At 39.7% G+C, this 20702-nt stretch overlaps 1 protein-coding gene across 1 annotated transcript in view; it reads left to right on the top strand.

Moving 5' to 3' along the window:
• The first annotated feature begins 5815 nt into the window (after positions 1-5815).
• The window catches only part of Abca12 (ATP binding cassette subfamily A member 12), a 169840-nt gene continuing 154953 nt past the window's right edge, over positions 5816-20702 (top strand). The window contains exons 1-2 of the mRNA XM_032901300.1: positions 5816-6058; positions 18709-18802. Coding sequence (XP_032757191.1) covers positions 5990-6058; positions 18709-18802 — 163 coding nt within the window. The 5' untranslated portion in view covers positions 5816-5989. The remainder of the gene's footprint in view (positions 6059-18708; positions 18803-20702) is intronic.

Here is a 20702-nt window from a genome sequence, read left to right as displayed (position 1 = left end):
GAGGGGACACCGATTTTTAAAGCCTTTTATTACCTCTTCTCACAGGATGACTGCAGTACATGTAGTAAAACTTGCTAATTAAACACACTTTACCTGTCTAACCAACTTGGTTATTACTCACTCTAAGTGAGTGGGTGAGCGCTTCTTTGCAAGATGGTAAATTGCCATGAAATTTCCATGTTCATATGCTAAGATAATCAGTTGCTCTATCAGACCGGCTGTCCTGACATGACTGTCATTTGTGATGGGAAGTCGGCAGCCCCGCCACCATCTTGGAGGACCTGCTTGTCTTAGAGACTGGTTTCAGCTCTTTGAAATCATATTTTCCTTTGTGATTTTTGTAGACCAGCTTTGTTTCTAGCTGACTTTTAAATCAGCTATTCTGTCTACATATTCAGTGGAATGTCTCGGTACAGGCCAGCTGATAACTTTTGTTCTATTACGTCCTCATACCTACCTGATTCACAGCATTGGCTATCGGCTCCCTACACACACAGTCTGATCTTAGGTAATAAGGTATTAGCAATAGGTGCCTCATTATCTTAATCTTAGGGTGGTGTCTCTCCTCTTTGTAAAAGAAGGTGCTGTTGTTATTTTTGTGAGTTAGCTTCAGTTTCCCAATTTGGGGTGTCTTTCCACATGGGTTTAATGTATGTGCTTAAGCAGTTCCTCACTCAGGTTTCCTTTTCGAGGTGCAGTTAGCGAACAGGCCTTGTAGACATAAGGGCCTGGGTTCAAATCACTCCTCTGAGTATCATTAGCTTGTGACATGGGAAAGGATCTTGTCCTGTGCCTCATGTATGGAATAGAAAGGCTAATATTGACCTCCAAGGTTTATTATGTAGATTAGCTCCTGTGTGAGACTCGCACGCCATGGTATCTTAATGTACAAAGTCAATATCTTAAAAATAGTAACTCATTATTGATGCTAACTGGTGAAAAAGCAGCCTGGTAGGAAAGCAGTAAAAGTGTTGTCCTGACTGCCATTACATTTTCTGAAGTATTTTACTACATTGCTAATTTCACATTGCTGTGGATTTGAAAATGAGGATTTTTAGATCTTAACTTCAAGGACCACCTCATCCCCACAGCATCAACTCTACTCCACTATCTTTGTGGAAGAGTCACTAGGCGCTTACCATTCTCTGACCTCAGTATGTCACATCTGTTCTTCAGTACTAGGTCCCCAACTCTCCATTTTATCTCTCCCTTCCAACCAGCTCTTTAATGCAGTACAGCCACAGTTCTTCACACACGTGACAAAGCATTCTCGATCCTTCATATTCCCCTCAGACATCCTCTCTGTGTCCCAGGAGATCGGAGTGGAGGCGGAAGTGAGCTGACTGTAGAATACAAGGCAGGGAGCTATTGGCTATCTTTACGAACAAAGACTTATGGGAAAGCTGCTGAAGGAGTCATTAGTTCAGCTGGGAGTGGGGTGTGGTGGGTGGCAGGGCTGGAAAAAGCCTCACAGAGGAAGTAACCCTTGAGCCAGCCCTTTAGGAACGAACACAGGTTCATGTTGGGCAGAGGAAACAGGATGACAAAGTCTGAAAATGAGCAGTCCTCTACCGTGCCACGGCAGATGGCAGCGGGGATAGCTGCAGATACAGTTCTGGTGGAACTGGCAAGAGCCGGCTGTGAAATGCTTTGGTGTTCAACCAAGAAGCCTGAAAGCAGAAAGCGGAGCCTTCTCCTCCAGTTATTCTTGTGAATACATTTGGGCGATTTTTTTTTTTTGTGTGTGAATGTACTTTTAAAACAATCTCTAAAGTGTTTTCCAGTGAACTGGAAAACCCTCTGTTGCAAAACGAAACTTTATTTATTTATTTATTTATTTATTTATTTATTTATTTATTTATTTATTTATTTATTGCCTTGCCCTGTGGTATTGGAGACAGAGTAGTGTAAAGACTAAAAGTGTAGACAGACAGCATGGCGACTTCCTGCCTGCCATTTCTCAGTAGCTCTGCTTCCAGCTGGGTCCTCTAATAATCACCAAATGCCACTTTCTTCTTTGAAAGGAGGATAGTGACAATTTCAATACGGTAAGGCTCCTTTGATAATTGCTTAGTAAGTGCTTTCTGTTCACCATTTACTAAGCAATAATTAACCATTTACTGTGGAGCAGCCCTGTGCTAAGATTCTTACCTGATGGTGACAAGCTACACAGACTGGGGACTTACAGTTTGTTGGTTTATTTTTATTACTCCCATTATTAAATGAGAGATGACTTCAATAAATACTGTTAAAATGAAATGCATTCTAGCCATTTTCATGCCCCGTTTGTAGGGCTGTACTGTTTCCTTTTTGGTTCAGCTGTGGAGTGTGCTTCAGGACTGGTTGACTAATCCTAGTTTCCAAGTCCGTTGTTCGTGCGGATCCTGAATCCGTACCATCATGCAGCCTGGGTAACCTCATCATTTAAGCTCTGTTCCGTAGTCAGAGGTGGTCCTGACCGGTTTTAGATACAAGCAGCCTCAGAAGGATGGCCACACCCTCTCAGAATGAGTTCTGGACTTTTAGATTAGTTAACTTTGGGCTGGCTGGGCTTCTCCTAAAATTTGCAGTCAATGGATCTTGGGAAAGAAGAACTTCAGAGTCCTCACATCCCATAATGAACTCATCATATTTTACTGCTGGTTAGAGGAGCACTTAAAGACACACACTATCGAAGGGCATGTATATAGAATGGCTCTCTGATTGATTAAGGGGTCCTATTGATCTCCAGGGAGTAAAGGCATCAACAGAAAATAAAGGGAGTTCAGGTACACATGCTGGAAATCATGACTGAAGACAACTTGGATTTACTGACCAAGAAGCACAGGTTTGGCTGACACACAAGGCAGGTGATCAAACCGGAGTGGCACTAACTCTTCAGAAGAACCCTAAGTGAATGTTTGCAGGGCTCAACTGGTTAACCAGGGTTTGCTTTTGCTTGTTTTCCGAGACAGGTTCTCACTATGTAGTCCTAACTGTCCTGGAACCTGACATGGGGCCCAGGCTGGCCTTGAACGCACAGTGGAATGCTGGAATTATAGACGGGGGTTGGGGATTTAGCTTAGTGGTAGAGCGCTTACCTAGCAAGTGCAAGGCCCTGGGTTCGGTTCCCAGCTCCAAAAAAACAAAAAACAAAAAACAAAAAACAAAAACAAACAAACAAACAAACAAAAAAAACATGCAGGAATTATAGACGGGCATAATTATGCCCGTGTAAGCAAGGACGTTTTTCATTTTCCTTATGTTGTGTTACCTGAACTTTGCCTCTGTTTGTTTGCCCTGCAATTTACCCTTTTCGTGTAAAAGTGGTTTTAGTAGCTGTGTATTTGGGTGCAGATTATTTTTGATTAACAATCATCTTTTCTTTCCTCGAGGAAAATCTGAATCTATCTGTCAGTAGCACCTCAACCTATAATCAGGACTGGGGAACAATGCTACATTCTCCCCAATACAATATCTATCTCTAATTTCCCTGAACATTCTTCTTCCTAAGTCTTTTTGTTTGTCAATAATCACCTTGACTTTTTGTCTGTGTAAAGTATATCATACTTAATTTATATAAGCTATACCTTCCAAGGTTTATGTTTTTTTTTAATTTTTTAAAAATTATTTATTTTATGTGAGTGCAGTGTAGCTATCCTCAGACACACCAGAAGAGGGCATCGGATCCCATGATAGATGGTTTTAAGCCACCATATGGTGGCTGGGACTTGAACTCAGGACCTGTAGAAGAACAGTATGTGCTCTTAACTACTGAGCTATCTCTCCAGCCCAAGATTTATGTTTTTTAATGTTAGACTTTTAAAAATTCATCTTTGAAAATCTCCTTTTAAAGGGAATTTACACATTTAAAACAATATTGTCAACGCACCTCAACTTAATTAACTACTGTAAGTTATATTTTATAGAAGATTGCCCATCCTCCATGGAAATGTGTGTGATGTTTGGACCAGTTACAACATTCCTTCCCATGCCAAGGGCTAGCCAATGAATATGGGGCACCTAATGTACAACTAGGGAATTTTGCTGAAGAAATAGATCTCCCAAAGAGGTCCTGGGGTGTAAGGAAATGCGTTGTCTTCACTGGATAGTCAGAGGTGGTTGGGTGAAGGTTTCCAGTCAAAAGGGCTGCCCGAGAGGTCATCAAACAGCACAATTCTGGGATGATATTGTAAAAATGGACAAACCCCTTCTTGGAACCACATGGTTCATCTTCAACTCGACTCTCACGGCCCTGCATCAGTCACATGATAATTCAGGTCTTTTTGACCTGAGGTTACCTAACTTCGGAAAGCCACCATGTCTGCAATGTCCCCAACCCTATTCTGTCTTCCCACATAAGCTGTTTATATGTGAACCATTACACCCTTGTGGGTTGTGACAACAGCTAAAGAGTTCAGGAAAATAGAAACTGCAGACATTTTCAGAAACACTGCTAATTAGAGAAATCTTAGCTCTTTTCTCCCCCATCCCCCATTGAAGGGGCACACTATTTTAGAGGCTTTCTCTCATTCAGAGAATACTTTGTAACCTTGCCTAGAAACAAGAACCTGTAGGGGCCACACTCTCCGTAGTCAGGACTGTTTGCCTGGCAGATTGGGTTTGGAGACTTCACAGTAAGGAGAGCCAGAGCTGAGGTAATGGGCATGCTCTATCATGGATCCAGTCTGCCCCAGGCTGGCTGCCACCAAGCTCCCAGAGTTGGCATGGAGACCAGGCAATTGAGCCAGCATTTACTGGCTTGACTTGAAGGAAGAACTCAAACGATGCTGTAACTGATTTGGCAAGTAGACTCTCGATCAATCAGGTCAAGCAGTAAGAATCAGAGATGCATTTGATTGGCTTATATGGTCTGTCTTTTTTATCCAGTAGCGATTCTTAAGCACCGATCATACACAAAGCACTGTGATCTATAATCATTCGTGCCCTCATAGAATTTTTAATCTAATTGAGATATTCAAAATAACAACAAGGCAGCAATATAAATTACTGGAGAGAGATAGTAGAAAGAACTGTAATGAGCTATAAAGAGGGAGAGATATATCTGATGAGGTCATTTAAAGGCCTGTGTGGAAGCTGCCATCGTGGAGATAATTCTGAGAGGTGCAGGTCTACATGGGCAGAGAATGTCTTAGGCAGAGAGGACAGCAGAAGCATTCTGGGTCACTTTGTGTCTCCTGTAAACTGTAACTTCCCACATGTCATTTTGTTACCTTTCACTGACCACTAAACCTAGGAGCTGGGGCTCAATTGGCCTGGTCACCTTCCCCAGACCAGAACATTACATTTTAAGCTAAAGTTTGGAACTTTCATAGTTTATCATCTAATCATGAGCTGAGATTACAGCTTTGCATCTGATTTAAAACATCCGATTAAAACATTTAAAACACGCCAGGAGTCTCACTCTCTGCCTTAAGGAACCTGTAAAATCCTCAGTGCCCAGTCCCTGTCACAGCAGGGACTATGTGTAGGGATGAAAGCAAAGGGATGTAGGACAAGTCCTACTGGCCCTTCCAGGGTCCCGCCTAATTCCTATGACGCGTCTAGTGCAGGTGACACGCTCTCTAAGGTGTGGAGAGGCAGTTAATTTCTGGAGAGTAGGAGGTGTGGGTTCACCTTTTGTTTGTTTTACAGTGGGGCATTATCTGAATGATACTCATTCTGTCTGGAGTGTGGACTTCGCACAAGAGGCATTATTTTACAATAAGCACAAGCCACTGAAAGGCCCGGAGGTGGCTCCTCATTCCTGAAGACATTTTGCTTGAGAAGAGTTTCTTGGTTAAGGATTTACTGACGGGAAAAGCAAATCCATTGGGAAGAGAAGAGCTGTGGGCCTCTTACCCCAGGCCCTACGAAGCTATGCCGTGAAAAGGCTCCCGACCCATCGGCATACAGCAAGTTAGACGGGACACCACTTCTCTTGAGGACCGGAGGAAGAGTCGGGAATTTTTTGTTTTGTTTTGTTTTGTTTGTTCAGGGTGTCTGAAGGATGGCTTCCCAGTTTCATCAGCTTCGGATCCTGGTGTGGAAAAATTGGCTAGGTGTCAAAAGGCAGCCGGTGAGGAGTTCTTGGGTTTGTTTTGTCTAAGGTGGGAGCGTGGGGATACGAAGCAGTAAATCCTGAAATGTGATGTTAATGAGAGCTAGACAGAGAAGAGCTTAAAGGCATTTTTTCAAAAGAGAAATAAGATACTTCAAGTTCTTGCCTCCATCTGTCCTTCAGCTAATGGGGCGAGTCTTAACATGCCCCCAAAGCAGCCTTTTGATTTGAGTAAATTGAAAGAGTAAATCGGGACGCTCCTTGGGCAAAGCAGAGGATGTACCTTGTGACTGGATGAACTGGTACTGGCGTGGAAGTTTGGATGCAAGCCAGAGTGCTTTTAGAAAGAAACGAGGTGTATTTCCAATGGGATGAATGAAAGTAACATTTGAACACATCGGAGATGGGAAGGACTGTTCTAGAAAGGGAAAAGTAGTAAGAACTTGGTTGAAAAGACTGTAGGGTAAAGGCTGCTAGAATGGAAAAGCTTTGAAAGGAATTCACGTATCTAAAAATCATTTACTGGAAATGAGATCGTGTGTGTGTGTGTGTGTGTGTATGTGTGTGTGTGTCATATATATATATACACACACATATAAATATACACACATATATATGTATTTGTCTCACATACATATTCCTGTTTTTAAGAATACCACTGACTCTCTTTGCTGTTTTTTTTCCCACATCATTTTGAAAGTCTTACATTAATGCTTTTTTTTTTTTAAATTACAAAGACAAGTTATTCAGAACTCCACTGTACAGAGTCCAGGGTCCAGAGAGCTGAGGGAGGAGCACGTTTCTGTGAGTTATGCATTCAGAAGAGTGTATAAGAACTAGAGAACCCAAGCCTTATTGAATCCTTCTCTTTAGAGCAGTCACTCCAGCCTCTGTTGGGTAATGCAGCTATGCAAATGCAAATCAGTTTCATCATAAAACCCAGCGTTTGATCCAGGCTCCTTATCTCTCTCTGCGCTGGCTTGTGGAGCCTGCAACCCCAGTATTCTAATGTATGTACTCAAAGGAAGAATTAGTTAGGTGGTTACTTACGCTAGGGAATTTGATAGGCAGGGCTTTAAGTCATAAAGCGTCATGTGATCGAATGAGTGTGATAAACTGATGAAATCATTGACTTTGTTTGTTTGTTTGTTTGTTAACTATAAAACCAGCACAGAAAAAGAAATTCCCCCATACTTCCCACGTGGGTGATTCTGGGTGTCGTTCAGCAGGGCAGCACAGTTGTCGGTATGTGGATGTCCCGAGCATGAGTCGGGGCTCCTCCCAGGATCACCCGGCACCTGTCACTTGAGCTCTGGTTTTTCCACTCATAAAATGGGCACAAGGTCTGTCAGATTTATCCTATAATATGGAAAGATCTAAGTGTGGACCTAGATTCCAAACTGCTTTCTAATAAGTCTAAATTGCTGAGGAATTTGAGTAATACGGATATGTTATTTTATTCAAATTAATGATGAAAGTCCATTTGAACAGAGAATGCAGAAGACATTATTTAAATATATATTAAAAATCAGAAACCAAGACAAACAAACAAACAAAAACCAGTGAAAGCTGGTATATTGTTGACAAAATCATTGCTAAAGTTGCCTGCCTTTTGGCGGTTCAGTTTCTAAAATCTTAATCATTTAACCCCAAGCTCCCCAAAACACGCACTGAGATTTCAAGTGAATATTTTTCTCCCCAGTCAGGATTTTAGAATGCCAGCATTTTTATCTGTACATTAATTCTGAAAATGGTATGTCAAAGACAGACATTCATACTCAAGAAAATCCGAATGAAGGTGTGTGATACTGGAAATGAACTGTCCTTACTGAATGACAAGCAAAACATCAGTATCGCCACTATGTCAACCGCCCCTAATTTAGAAAAGCATCGTCTCAAAGTGAGATGGTGGGAAAGAAAGATTACAAAGGAAGATAACGGAACTAACGAGTGCAGAAACAAAGGCACAAGAAAGAAAAGGAAAGGTGAAAAATATTCAGGTAGACGGGGTACTGTAGAGAAAATTCAACTGCTCACGGCAGGATGGAGAATGTCACAAGAATTATCGATAACTATATGATTCAAGAAAAGAATGTTAAGAATAGCCTAAGTGTTCATCTGGGGCATATTTGCAGGGACATCCTCTCTTAAAACTGCATCTGAAATGAATTTCACTTTTACTTAGAAAACTGCAGATGAGAATTTCAAAATATTTAGGGATATGCAATTGACAATTTTACAGAATTCCAGAGAGTTATCCAAGAACTTATCCAAGGTTACACCATGGCTCCAAGAATCAAAGTCAGATTTCCCCAGTGATGAATCTGTTATCTGTACTATGATTTCTTTTTGTTTCTTCTAAGTTTTCTATCTTATTTTCTCTGATCTTTGGTCAGAGTTGAGCCCACCAAAGAAGAGGTTGTATCTACTGTATAGGCCATAGATATTTTTCTATTTATTTAAAAGATTTCTGATGATATACTTCTCAGTTATGTTGGGAAATGTATTAAGTACCAGCAGAAATGGTGGGTAGCAGAGAAAATCAAGTAGATGTTACCCTGCTGAACTTGGAATTTAAAATTTATGGGCAATGAAGACAGATTCCAGAACAGCAACAGGAGGCTTACCCAGTGAGATACTCCTTAATGAGAGGAAGGGGGACCGCAGAGAGTTGTGGGCTGAAAGACAGGGTTAAATGGGAGAAGGGATTATCTTTCATTTAGAAGATGGGTTCTAAATAGGGGTTCAAGTCTCGTCAGAAGCAGATTCTAATTTCAAACTTCTGACCTGAAGAGGAAAAATTCATGCTAGTTGAATATTTTCCTTTCTATGTGCTTAGCTAGGGACCACACTCAGCTCAGGTGAGGACGGTCATGGACGTTCTCACGTTTGTCAAAATGGCACTGTGGACCAAGTTTGCCCTCCCTCCCTCCCTCCCTCTCTGCCCTTCTTGCCCCTCTTCCCTTTAGAGAGACTAGAGGATGAAGGGAGAAGCCTTAACATGGGTTGGTTTGTGCGTTAAAATAAACTTTGCATGAGAATCAGCTGGGACTAAGTTCTACTCCCAGGTTTAATTCTTTATCAGTTTAATAGAAAGTAAGTCCTGTATGGTGTACTCGGTTGTGTGAGTGAATGTTCTGGTCCTTTCACCACGTGGAGATGGAGGACCAATGATGTCCTTTCATTCCTTTTAATTGCTTGAAAAATTTTTTTCCATTTGCTAATTATGGCACCTGATACATGGCAGATACACATGTTTTAAGTTCTGTCAAGAAATGTGAAGCAATGACATGAAGGTGCTTTAGGAATTTGAGCAATGAAATCCCAGCAATAATGTGTTGCCCTACATGCAGTGTGACATACATGGGAGAAAACTCTAGGATGAAACCCAGGACTTAGTTGTATGCTAGCTTTGCAGATTAAAGAAAAAAACTTCCATTGTCAACCCAACAGAGTACATTGTTTCTATATCCATCAGAGGACATTTACCTATCTCCAAGATGGTATTGTAATTCATAAGGACAGAATCCAGAAAATTGACTTATTGTTAGTCACTTAATTGACTTATTGAGTTACTTATGTTCATGGCAGCATTGAATATCAGAAATTCCAACTGACTAAGGTGTCCATGTCACCTATAATGCCTTATTTTGGAGGTAGAACTAAGGTTTATCCCAGATTTAAGATCCTGAGCTCTTATTTTGAATGTGAATCTTGGGCTCCTCTGTTGCTTTCAGTAACGGTCATCCTTGTCTTATAGGGAAATGCAAAGTGAAATGGATAAAGGAGAAGGAGGCAGTGTATTCAGTGGATTTTATGTTATGAAAGGTTGGACAACTTTTATTTTCAAGTTTGTAATAAAAAGTTATGATTCTAGATTACAGGAAGACCTTTAAATGACTTTCAATGCTCTCTAGCTTCGAAATAATAAAAACTCTTTTACTAGTCTCAAGGATGAACTAATAAAAATATAATATTCAGATCAAAGCAAGCCAGAGTTCTGTTCTGTAGTGTTTAATCTAAATAGCTTAGTGGCTAATTGCACTGGTGCTGAAGCAGGACTCTAGGTTCAAACATCCGCTCTATGGCTTTGCACCTTCTGGAGAGGCTTATTTCGTCTTCTTGTGTTTTCCCACCTGCAAGAGAAAATGAACCTGTTACACTAAGTGAGGTACACAAGCTAAGTGTGTCCTAGCATGTGCCTGCTCTAAGTCATTCATGTTAGGCGTCCTCTTTCAGAATTCTGTAAGAAGTTCTGAAACTAATTATAAAGCAACAACTTGACTACAACATTTCATTCTTGGATATATATATATATATATATATATATATATATATATATATATATGTAATTTGTGTAGGAGTGTGCGTGTACATAGGCACATATGAGCCAGTCACAGGATAACTTTCAAGAGACAGTTCTTTTTTTCCATCATGTGGGATCCAGGGATCAAAATCAGGCTGTCAAGTACGTCTATTCACTGAACCATCTTGAAATTCAGGGAAATCCACTTCAAAATGAGACTTAGTAGAGAGAGTTATTGAAGATACCCTGGGAGTGAAAAGATTTTTTTCCCCTCTCTTCAGATACTTGCAAAACTCTCATGCAGACAGGCCAAACTAAAATAAGCAAGTGGTGAGTAAAGGAAGGAAAAATTTTGCATCAATATTATCAAAAATGACAGACAGCATCCATTGTCTGATAATGTAGTCTCAGGGCAGTAGACTTGTCACTAGAAGGAAGCGTGAGGCTGAATAACTGTATGACATAGATGCTCCCACTACCTCCTGATGAGTCAGTTATGTGCTCCTGGCATACATAGTCTTCAGTTCTTTCTGTCTATGAACATTAGTCACATGGTTCCTCTGTTTGAAAGACTTCTATGTCATAACCCCCCCCATCTAATGTACATGTCTTTTCTTCTTTCTGACCCCTTTTTACCTTTGAGGCTTTTCCAATGATCTTTCCTTGAATTACCATCCCTTTCACACTATCTTTCTATACCGTAGCATTGTCTATTACATTCATTGTATTTTTTTATGTTTCCTCTCCTTAAAAGATGGACTATTTTATTCATTTATCTTTATGCCATGGTATACAGTAGGTGCTCAGCAAATGTGGTTGTACTAATGAATGCACAAACCTTGTGTAGATGAATACAGTATTATATGTTCAATTTTAAGTACCTTAAGAGTCTCCCAGACTATGGTGAAGTAGACTAGATGGTTAATGCTAGGCATTCTGGTTTTATTTTGGCAAAATACCCCTAACCAAATTGAGTGCTGATACCCAGTATTATTCATTTGTTACATAACCAACTTCGAAACACTGTAGAGCAAGAGGTGCTGGTGTCTGTAAGGGCAAGGTGATAATGAGACCATGTGAGGCACACAAAGAATAAAACCGGAAGGAATGGTGTAGCTATAATAAAGTGGATCACATGCTCTAAAGCATTCCAACCCCACTGACAACAATCCACGTGCAATGAATGCAGCCCTTCAGTGAGTCTGATTAGACACCAAGCCCCAGTCAGTATCTGATCTGGGTAAAAGGGTAAAAGTCTGTAAGTGATATTTTAAAGTCATTCCCTCAAGTTTTAAAATAGGCATTGAAATTTAATTTAACTATGTTTTTTTTTAACTTTCCCATTAGTACAATAACCAGAAAATTCTAACAATGTTAGGCATGAATAGACTCAGACAGACTGGCAGGAATTACAGTAAACAATTCTGACAAAGTAGTAGAGGTAAGAATGAACTAAAATCTAAATGATAGCTCCTTTTTTTGTTTTTCGAAAATCAGTTTTGTGAGATTTCTCAATGGTTCTTTCAGATGTAAATGCATCTGTGTGATTCATTCTAGCTATTGGGTACTACAGATCAACTCTCAGTGGAAATTTGGGGGTCAGTTTACATTTGATTGGTGCCAGTTGGTGTGGATGACATCACCGAGTGTAGTTAATAAAAATGTCGTCCAGTACGTCCATTCACCTGCCCAACTTGAGAGTGACTAAGAACAAGATGCATCAAGACACGTGTGTGAAGGTGTCATAATGAAATCCATTGTTTTGTACGCTAACTAAAAACTAATTAAAGAAAAACACACAAAACCGAACGAAAATCATGGCGCTAGGATGGAGCTCCGCGGTAGAATACTTGCTTGGCATGTGTTAAGCAATGAAATGTGAAAGCCATGTATCCTGCCCTCACACCCACAGTCTTACAAAGATAAGATTCAACACCCTACCCCTTTCTTCTCCCCCCACAATCCTATACACCCCTCCCCACTTCCTATGAATGGTCTAATTACTGACCATTGCCCCGTGGAAGGAAGCCTGGGCTGCTGTGACAGTTCGTTGGGATAGCTTGCAACTGTGCACACCTAAAGAGGCCACCATATGGGCCCTGCTGATTAGCCTGCTCGTAACCCAGCAGCCTCATTAGCTGATGTTCCTGGGTCATGCTTGTCCTTCTGTTTCATCTGTTGGTTTGTGCAAAGCATGTGCCCAACCCATGAGCTGACTTCCAGGTCGTAATCACATTTATCTCAACGTTAAAAAGTGCCCTCCAAGTTTAAGAGCCTTGTATCTGGGTAGATAGAATTTCTGCCTACAAAGCTTGTCTGTTTGTTATGTCTTTTCCTACTGCTCTGCCTTTATGTTTGAGTTTTCAGATTGGGTCTGGACCTTTTCAAGAAGAGATACAGAGATCATTAATATAATTTCCAAACTTTTCATTTTGAATAATTTCAAATTAAAAGGAATGTCATTAGGACAGCACACACACACACACACACACACACACACACACACACACAGACACAGACACACACACACACAAGTCCACCACCATTAGAGGCTAGCACTAATCTTTAGTGTGCTTTTCTCTATATAAATGTAAAACACCATCAGATTGTAGACTCTCAGCTTCTAATTATGAACAGAATCCTTTTGTTTTTAGTTTGTGCACAAAATAATGGACACCATTATGACATTTTCATGTATTTATCTTTTTAAAGTATTATTTATTTAATGTATATGACTACACTGTAGCTGTCTTCAGACACACCAGAAGAGGGCATCAGATCCCATTACAGATGGTTGTGAATCACCATGTGGTTGCTGGGAATTGAACTCAGGACCTCTGGAAGAGCAAGCAGTGCTCTTAACCGCTGAGCTATGTTTCCAGCCTATCATGTATTTATCTTGATGTGCTTTGTTTTTGTTTCTATATGTCCTTAGATTATATTTATATATATGTATCTATATGCATATATAAAATGTATATATAAATTTGTGTGTATACACACACACACACACACACACACACACACACACACATATAAATGTGAAATGCCATCAGATTCTTAGGCTCCTTTCAAGCTTGGCCATTCTTGGCACTGAGTCCTTTAAAGCTAAAGGACTGACTGTTCAGGATCAGATGCTGTATGTGGCTTTCAGCTCTCTCATCTTCGGTCTGAAATCATCTTCCTGTCTTCCCTTGATGTCCATGATCCTAGTTCTCATGAACTCTCAGGAGGAGCTGCTTTGTGGCAGTGGTCATTCATTTCCTCAGTTTTACAGCAATCCATTATCTTGGGCAAGAAACCCAAGGAAGTGGATCTCTCTTCTCTCTTATTGCATTTTATCAGTAGTGCATGAAGTCAACTTCATCCTTGCAGGAAAATATGCACATGCATTCTAGTCTTTACTGAGCATTCTATAGAGTTGTCTGCTTTCTTATGCATTTGTTTATATCTATAGACTCAGTGACCCTTAAATATTTGGTTATTATATTGAATTTTAATGTTTAAATTTGGCCATCGAATCAAATCTGGTTTGTATTCTCATGGGTTGGTACTTGTGTCTTCTGTATGTTTTCATCATTTGACCGTCTCTGAACTATTAAATTCCTTATATCTGCCTATGTTTATCTATTGACTGACTGATTGATTGATTGATTGATGAATAGATCTCTCTTTATCTTCCACATGATTTTCTAACTATGTCTAGGCCTGGAAATACTGATAGTCCACCAGCAAGGATCACTGGTAGTTCTTGGATGTCCAGTTGAAGAAGACAAGATTTCTTGAACAAATTAGCATTTTCAGGGTTGAGACAATGATATAAAATGAGGTGGAAAGAACTTTGTAATCATAAAGGCAGGAAATAAGTAACACGTATTTATGTTTATTATTTGTACTGCTATTTTTTAAAGATAGCATCTCATTATGTAGCCCTGGTTAGCCTGCAATTTGCTAAACAAACCAGGCTGGCCTTGAACTCACTATCTCTGTCTCTCTAGTGTTGGCACTAACTAATATGCCATTATGACCTTTCAAATTTGGAAATGGGGAATGTCTTAGCTTGATATTCTGTTACTGTGATAAACCACTCAGTCAAAAATCAGCCTTAGGAAGGAAAGGGTTTATTTTAGCTTACAAGTTACAGTTCACAATTAGGTGACAAGAGAAGAGCTCAGGGTAGGAGAATGAAGCAGAAATCATGGAGGAATGAGGTTTGTTCCCAGTCTCATTTGCCTAGGAATGGTGCTGCCCACGGTGGGGTGGGTCCTCCTACAACAGATTTCAACCAAGGAAATGTCCCCACAAACGTGTCTATAGACCTCAGTTCTTCAGTTGCGATTCCCTCTTCTCAGGTGTGCCAAGTTGACAAACCAGGCTGGCCATCCTAACTTTATCCCCATGTTCTTCAGCCCACTGGGCTCTGATGTCCCTCATTGACCCAGGATCCTCCATAGTTCTGGGTCCTCTTCGACTGTTTAGAAATCTACACCTCTTACTTGGCCACCATGATGTCTTCAAACCTAGTGTGGATGGATGGACTTTACCCAAAGGTTTTTTAAAAAATAAATTGTTCAGGAATGAAATGAGAGAGAAATAACAGAACAGGGCATTTCAGATAAAAATCAACCTCAAATGATTTGAAGAACACAAATACCATCTCCTGTCAAGGACTTTGTAACTTAGTGTGCATACTTCTTTAAAGGTCAAGAGCACAAGGTGATGAGATACAAATGAGTTACAGGAGTAGCCCGAGACAATTAAAATATCAAGAAGAAATGCGGAACCTTTCAGGAATAGCTTTTCTCGGAGTGTTACTTAACACCTGTGGCTCTAAGTATAAAATCAATACATTTGCCTTTTGCCAAACAAACAGAAGTCATGGCTCACTGAGCATTGGAGCCTTAACTTTGTTTTTGCTTTCTGGCCGCTTATGATGATACTTAGCACAGAACTGAAAGCAGCCCTGCGTTATGGAAACTGAAACTTTATTTCTTGCTCTTGTGATTAATTTGTCAACTCCAACATTCCCTAGACCACAGTGTAGAGGACTTTTGTGTTTATCATCCCTCGGAGATGAAGTATACAGGGGAGTCCTCAAACCTTCTGTGAACTAAAATTCCAGGGAAAGCCTGGGAGAATAGATATGCTTATGGGTTTTGTGATAGTTTTTGGTTTTTTCTTTGTTCGCTTGCTTGTTTTTGGCTTTAACAGGGCCCACAATGCCTTAAATTTCTCTGACTTAGACTGTGATTTTATCTGGATTTAAAATAGATCTAAAATTAATTTCAAAATGTGCCAAAGCACCCTCATGAAAAAAAAATCATCCGATTAGATCAATCAAAAAGACAACTTTAAGAAATGCCATAGTGTGTTCTTCATTTGAAGGTGGATGTCTGGAGTAGCTTAACTCAGTTTCTTATTCTCCTGAGGCTACCAGAGGAAACAAATAGATACTTCTAAAAGCAACTAATGGATTCCACACCTTCTATTCCAAAAGAATTTTCTTTTTAAAGAATATCAATGGTCTCCCATAGCAAATGGTTAAATCCACCTTCATTCATGTTTTTTTTTTTTAAATTCAATTCCCTATAGTGCACATTTCAACTGAGTCATACAAAGTATAATAGGTATTCCGTATCCAGAATGTTTGAAAAACAGACTCCAATTGTCAACTATTCAAAGACTAGGCAAGGATAACAATATTGCTTATAATTCATTGGCAGTAATATTTATTTTTTTTAGAATCTGCGTTCTGCGACGATTTCTTTTTTAATCCTCAAAATAGCACAATAATTATATTAAAAAGTCCTGCCCTGAATGTTCTGAGATTCACACACCCTTGCTCACAACCTGTTTACACATTGTATATGATGTTAGACACGTTCTGCGAGCACTTGGTAAGCAGCTGACATAAAGGAGCTGCATCAGATAAGGACTCATTTGCATCTTTGATGTCTTTGTTGTGTTCAGTGGCCTGGCCTAGTCTGTGGCTCTCTCTTCTAACAGTGGTCTTTTACAATTCATAAAACAAAAGGAAATTGAATAAATAAAATTGTAAACTAAGTCAGCTGTATCAGAATTGTTAGTGAAGTGTTAAAGGGGAATTTATGATCTGATAAGAGGTGGGTTTTAAAAATTATAGCATTAAGTAAGAAGCTTAGCGGGTACTCCTTAGTGCCATCATTCCAATGTGATTTTTAAATATCCATGAGTTCCGATGCTGACACAGTCAGAGGCCTACATGCGTGATTTTTGGAAATTTTAATTTAAGGTACAGAAAAATAAAAATGCAATGTGTCCCCATATGTAAGCTTTCAAATGCCCTAACTTTTATCCATCAGATGATTCCAATGAGACTTTCCAGCAAAGATGTTGTCAGACTTGATAAACAGTTCTTCTGCACATCTAGCTCCTGTCTGTGCAAAGGACCATCGATACCACCTACCTAGCAGCCTTAGACATGTAGACCCTCAGGACTCCCTTCAAATCTCCCAAGCCCAGGTCTGAATGTTTGAGAGGTTCCCCAGGTGACTTGGAGCACACATCACTGTCGGAGAAGTGTCACATTATATCGAGCGGTTCCACCTGTCTGGGTACGTCTTAGCTTCTGTCAAACCGAGCCATGTCAGATGTCCGAGAGCTAGAAGAATGTCTTCAATCTTAGAAAAACGTGTGCTTAGATCCAAAGTCTACCTACACCTGTGTTGGTGGCATAGTGGCGAGCAGAGCTGCCTTCCAAAGTCTACCCACCAGTGAGGAGAATCATGATCTTAGATCCTGGGCAGAGACCTGAGTGGAGTCTTCCAGCTGGGAGTTACTGAGGGATCAAGAACTGATTGGCTTTGGGTGGTTTTGAAACGCTGACGAGCCACAGGGAGAAAATTTGAGACGTGCTATGCTAAGCAGGTGGGGAATGGTAAAAGTCTGACTTATAAGCAGAGCAGAAGGGTTCATATTTAATCATAGTGAATGCAAACAAAGTCTGTGCCCCATCTTGTGTTTGCACACCACAGTTCATGGGTTTGTGAAGATGTAGTTTCCACTGTTATGGGGCCAGTATCATAGGCCTGAAAAATATTAGGCAGATAGTGAATTAAAGTTTGTTTTTTTCAGTCCTGAGGATTGAACCCAACCCTCGCACGATTTAGATGAGTCTTCTTTTTATTTCTTTATTTTGAGACAAAATCTCACTTAATTGCCCAGGATCGAGTTGAACTCACTCAGTGGCCCAGACAGGATTTGAACATTTATTCCTTCAGCCTTAGCCTGCTGGGAAGCTGGGATTAAAGACCTGTGCCATCAGGCCCAAATGTAACTTCTAAAATGTTTACCATTACTGTTATCATTAGTGTGTGTGTGTGTGTGTGTGTGTGTGTGTGTGTGTGTGTGTGTGTGTGTGTGATGTATGTGAGGAGTGGGTGTATCACAGCATGTATGTGGATGTCAGAAGACAACTTTGTGGAATCAGTTCTCTCCTTGCACTGTTACATGTGTTTGGGGATGGACTCAGGTCCTTAACCTTACCTGACAAGCATCTTTACCCACTGAGGTTCATCTGTCTCCCTGGCCCTGGCTGTATCTACATTGGAAGGGAAAGCAGCCACTACTGTGCCTAAAAGTGAAATTCCCATAGGCGTTTCAGGGCAGTGTACATTCCTTGGGAACCTACTTTGCACCAGGTACTGAGGATTAAGAAATGAATACAACACTGTCCTTAGCATAAATGAGTTGTTGGTTTTTTTTTTCTTCTGGGATCCAGGCAACCATAGCAATAAATTAGGCTCTACAATGGAAGCACACAGGATGCTACACTGGGGCGGTAAAGAGCTACAGTTCACTGTCTGACTCAATTAGTCACTGCTTTGTTCAACCACATTTATTGGGCAGTTCCTCAAGGCCACACGCTAGTCTGTGTGACTGAGTACAGAATGCTGACAATGGAAACTGTACTATGTTTCCAGGTTGAAATAATCCTGTATTTCATATGCCCTACTTGGGACACTGAGCCTTCCCCATCAGACAAGTGGAAAATACTAAAGTATTTTATCTGGAAGTTACTGATCTGATTGGAGGTTTAAGATAATCACTCTTGGGATGGTCATAATTGGTAACCAGAGAGGGAACACCAGATGGACATTTGAAGACTTGATTTGGAATAGTCATTCTTATGAATTTGTCTGCATTTATAAAATTCTTTCATTTGTTTCCTGTTCATAAACATGTAGTCAAATATCTAGCCTCTGTAGGAATATTATAACTTGATTTTTTTAATTTAGTAATGGTATGGGTTTTTTTTTTGAGTATACATATTTTTCTTTAATTTACTGTCAGCATTATAACACTTTCTATTGTTACTTTGCAGCTTTGGACACTTGTTTTGATCTTATGGCCAGTGATTATTTTCATAATTCTGGCTATTACCCGGACAAAATTTCCACCAGCAGCAAAGCCAACTTGTAAGTAAATGACTGGTTTTCTAATGTTAGTATTCTACTGAAAACTTTCTGCGTGCCATGTTACTGCTCCATTCTAAACTTAACTTTTTAAAATAGCATTTTCTCTTGGCTACTGCCTAACAGTTTGTGTGTTTTTTCACTCCTAGTTCTCCAAATCAACAGATTTCATTTGAAAGAAGGTTGTTTCCCAATTAGGGCTGTTTCACATCTATGAAGTCATTGCCGGGTTATAAAGTGGGCAGACTGCCTAACTCACTCCATTATTTTCTTTTGGATCTGATACAGAGATGTAGGAAGGACTTGGGAAGGCCTGAGTATCAGACGGAGAGCTTTGAGTCACAGTCATTTGTCTGGTGTGGCTGTCAGTGTATCGCTGTTGTTAATTTCTCTTGGGGAATGGTTTTCTTAGTTTAGGACTAAGCAACTAGTCAGGTGTTTCAAAGCAGCAGCCTCCTAAGAAGATCCATATAAAACAACCTTACAAAACCAGCATCAAATGATTATGACAATACACAATTGTATTGTGCCAGAGTACAATGTTGAATTATTTTTTAAGGAATAATAGTAACACACTACTGACTTTTGAATACAGTGATTTTCAGTCACCTGCTCTCAAGAAATAGGATGAAAACCACAGGAGTATACTTTAATCATGCATGGTAGAATAATCCAGAAAATATCAATTCAGTTAGTGTGAAGCATTTAAACTGTTGGTGTTAGAATAAGCAGTTCCTTACACCTGAATAGCACCTTTTTCCCCCTGAAGAACTTTCCAATAAGTCATTATATAATGTTGTCAAAGAGAATTTAATAAGTTGTTATTAAAACAGCATACTTTCATTTTCTGCATTGTAAGTGCATTAGTTCTTTGTAACAAATGTATTGTGTATTTAATGACTTGTATATAACTATGTATGCCATACATAATATATACATGTTAAATGTATATGTAATGCAATCACATATAATATAATGTATTTGTATACATATGAATAATAGAATGTATATTATTTGACAGACTTTAGCAATAGTACATTCAACTTATTAAGCAGGACAATAGGACTCAAGATGTGCTACTTTAAGATGCTGTGAGTTGATTCACTGATAGTGTCTGGAGTTTACTAGAGCCCTTCAACACATTTTCTCCAATTTCTTACTTTTAAGGATTTCCACTCCCCCCCCCTTCAGTTACCTAATATTGTGTTGTGAAACTTTCAGGAGAGAAATATAAAGGTTTTGGAATGAATGGTCTTAAACTAACTGGTTCCACCTGATAGGAGTTAGAGACTCATTCAGGAAATGATGCACAGGTCTCAGCATCCCACTGAGTGGGCAAGAATCAAGAAAGAGTGAGCAGTTCTTCCTGGTCTAACCTGGAGGGTTCTGAAAGAAACATAGTATCAGAGATGAGATGAGAAACTATTGTAATATGCAGCTCTTACAACTGTAGCAATAAATTCTGTCTGAAGGTAGAGGAAAAAAATTATAGGAGAGTTCAAACACTGAATGTGTGTTTGCTAGCCTCATAGAACAAACTGGGTAATGTTCCTTTGATTTCTATTTTGTAGAATAGTTTCAAGAGTATTGGTATTAGGTCTTCTTTGAAGGTCTGATAGAATTCTGTACTAAACCAATCTGGTTCTGGGCTTATTTTTGTTGGAAGACTTTTAATGACTGCTTCTATTTCTTTAGGGGTTATGGAACTATTTAGATGGTTTATCTGATCCTGATTTAACTTTGGAACCTGGTATCTTGTCTAGAAAATTGTCCATTTTATCCAGATTTTCCAGTTTTGTTGAGTATAGGTTTTTGTAGTAGGATCAGATGATTTTTCGAATTTCTTCAGTTACTGTTGTTATGTCTCCCTTTTCATTTCTAATTTTGTTCATTTGGATATTGT

The sequence above is a fragment of the Rattus rattus genome, chromosome 4, assembly GCF_011064425.1.
Source record: "Rattus rattus isolate New Zealand chromosome 4, Rrattus_CSIRO_v1, whole genome shotgun sequence".
Classification (NCBI taxonomy): Eukaryota; Metazoa; Chordata; class Mammalia; order Rodentia; family Muridae; genus Rattus; species Rattus rattus.
The sequence above is the reverse complement of the archived record's forward strand: the minus strand, read 5'-3'. Positions and strand labels throughout refer to the sequence as shown.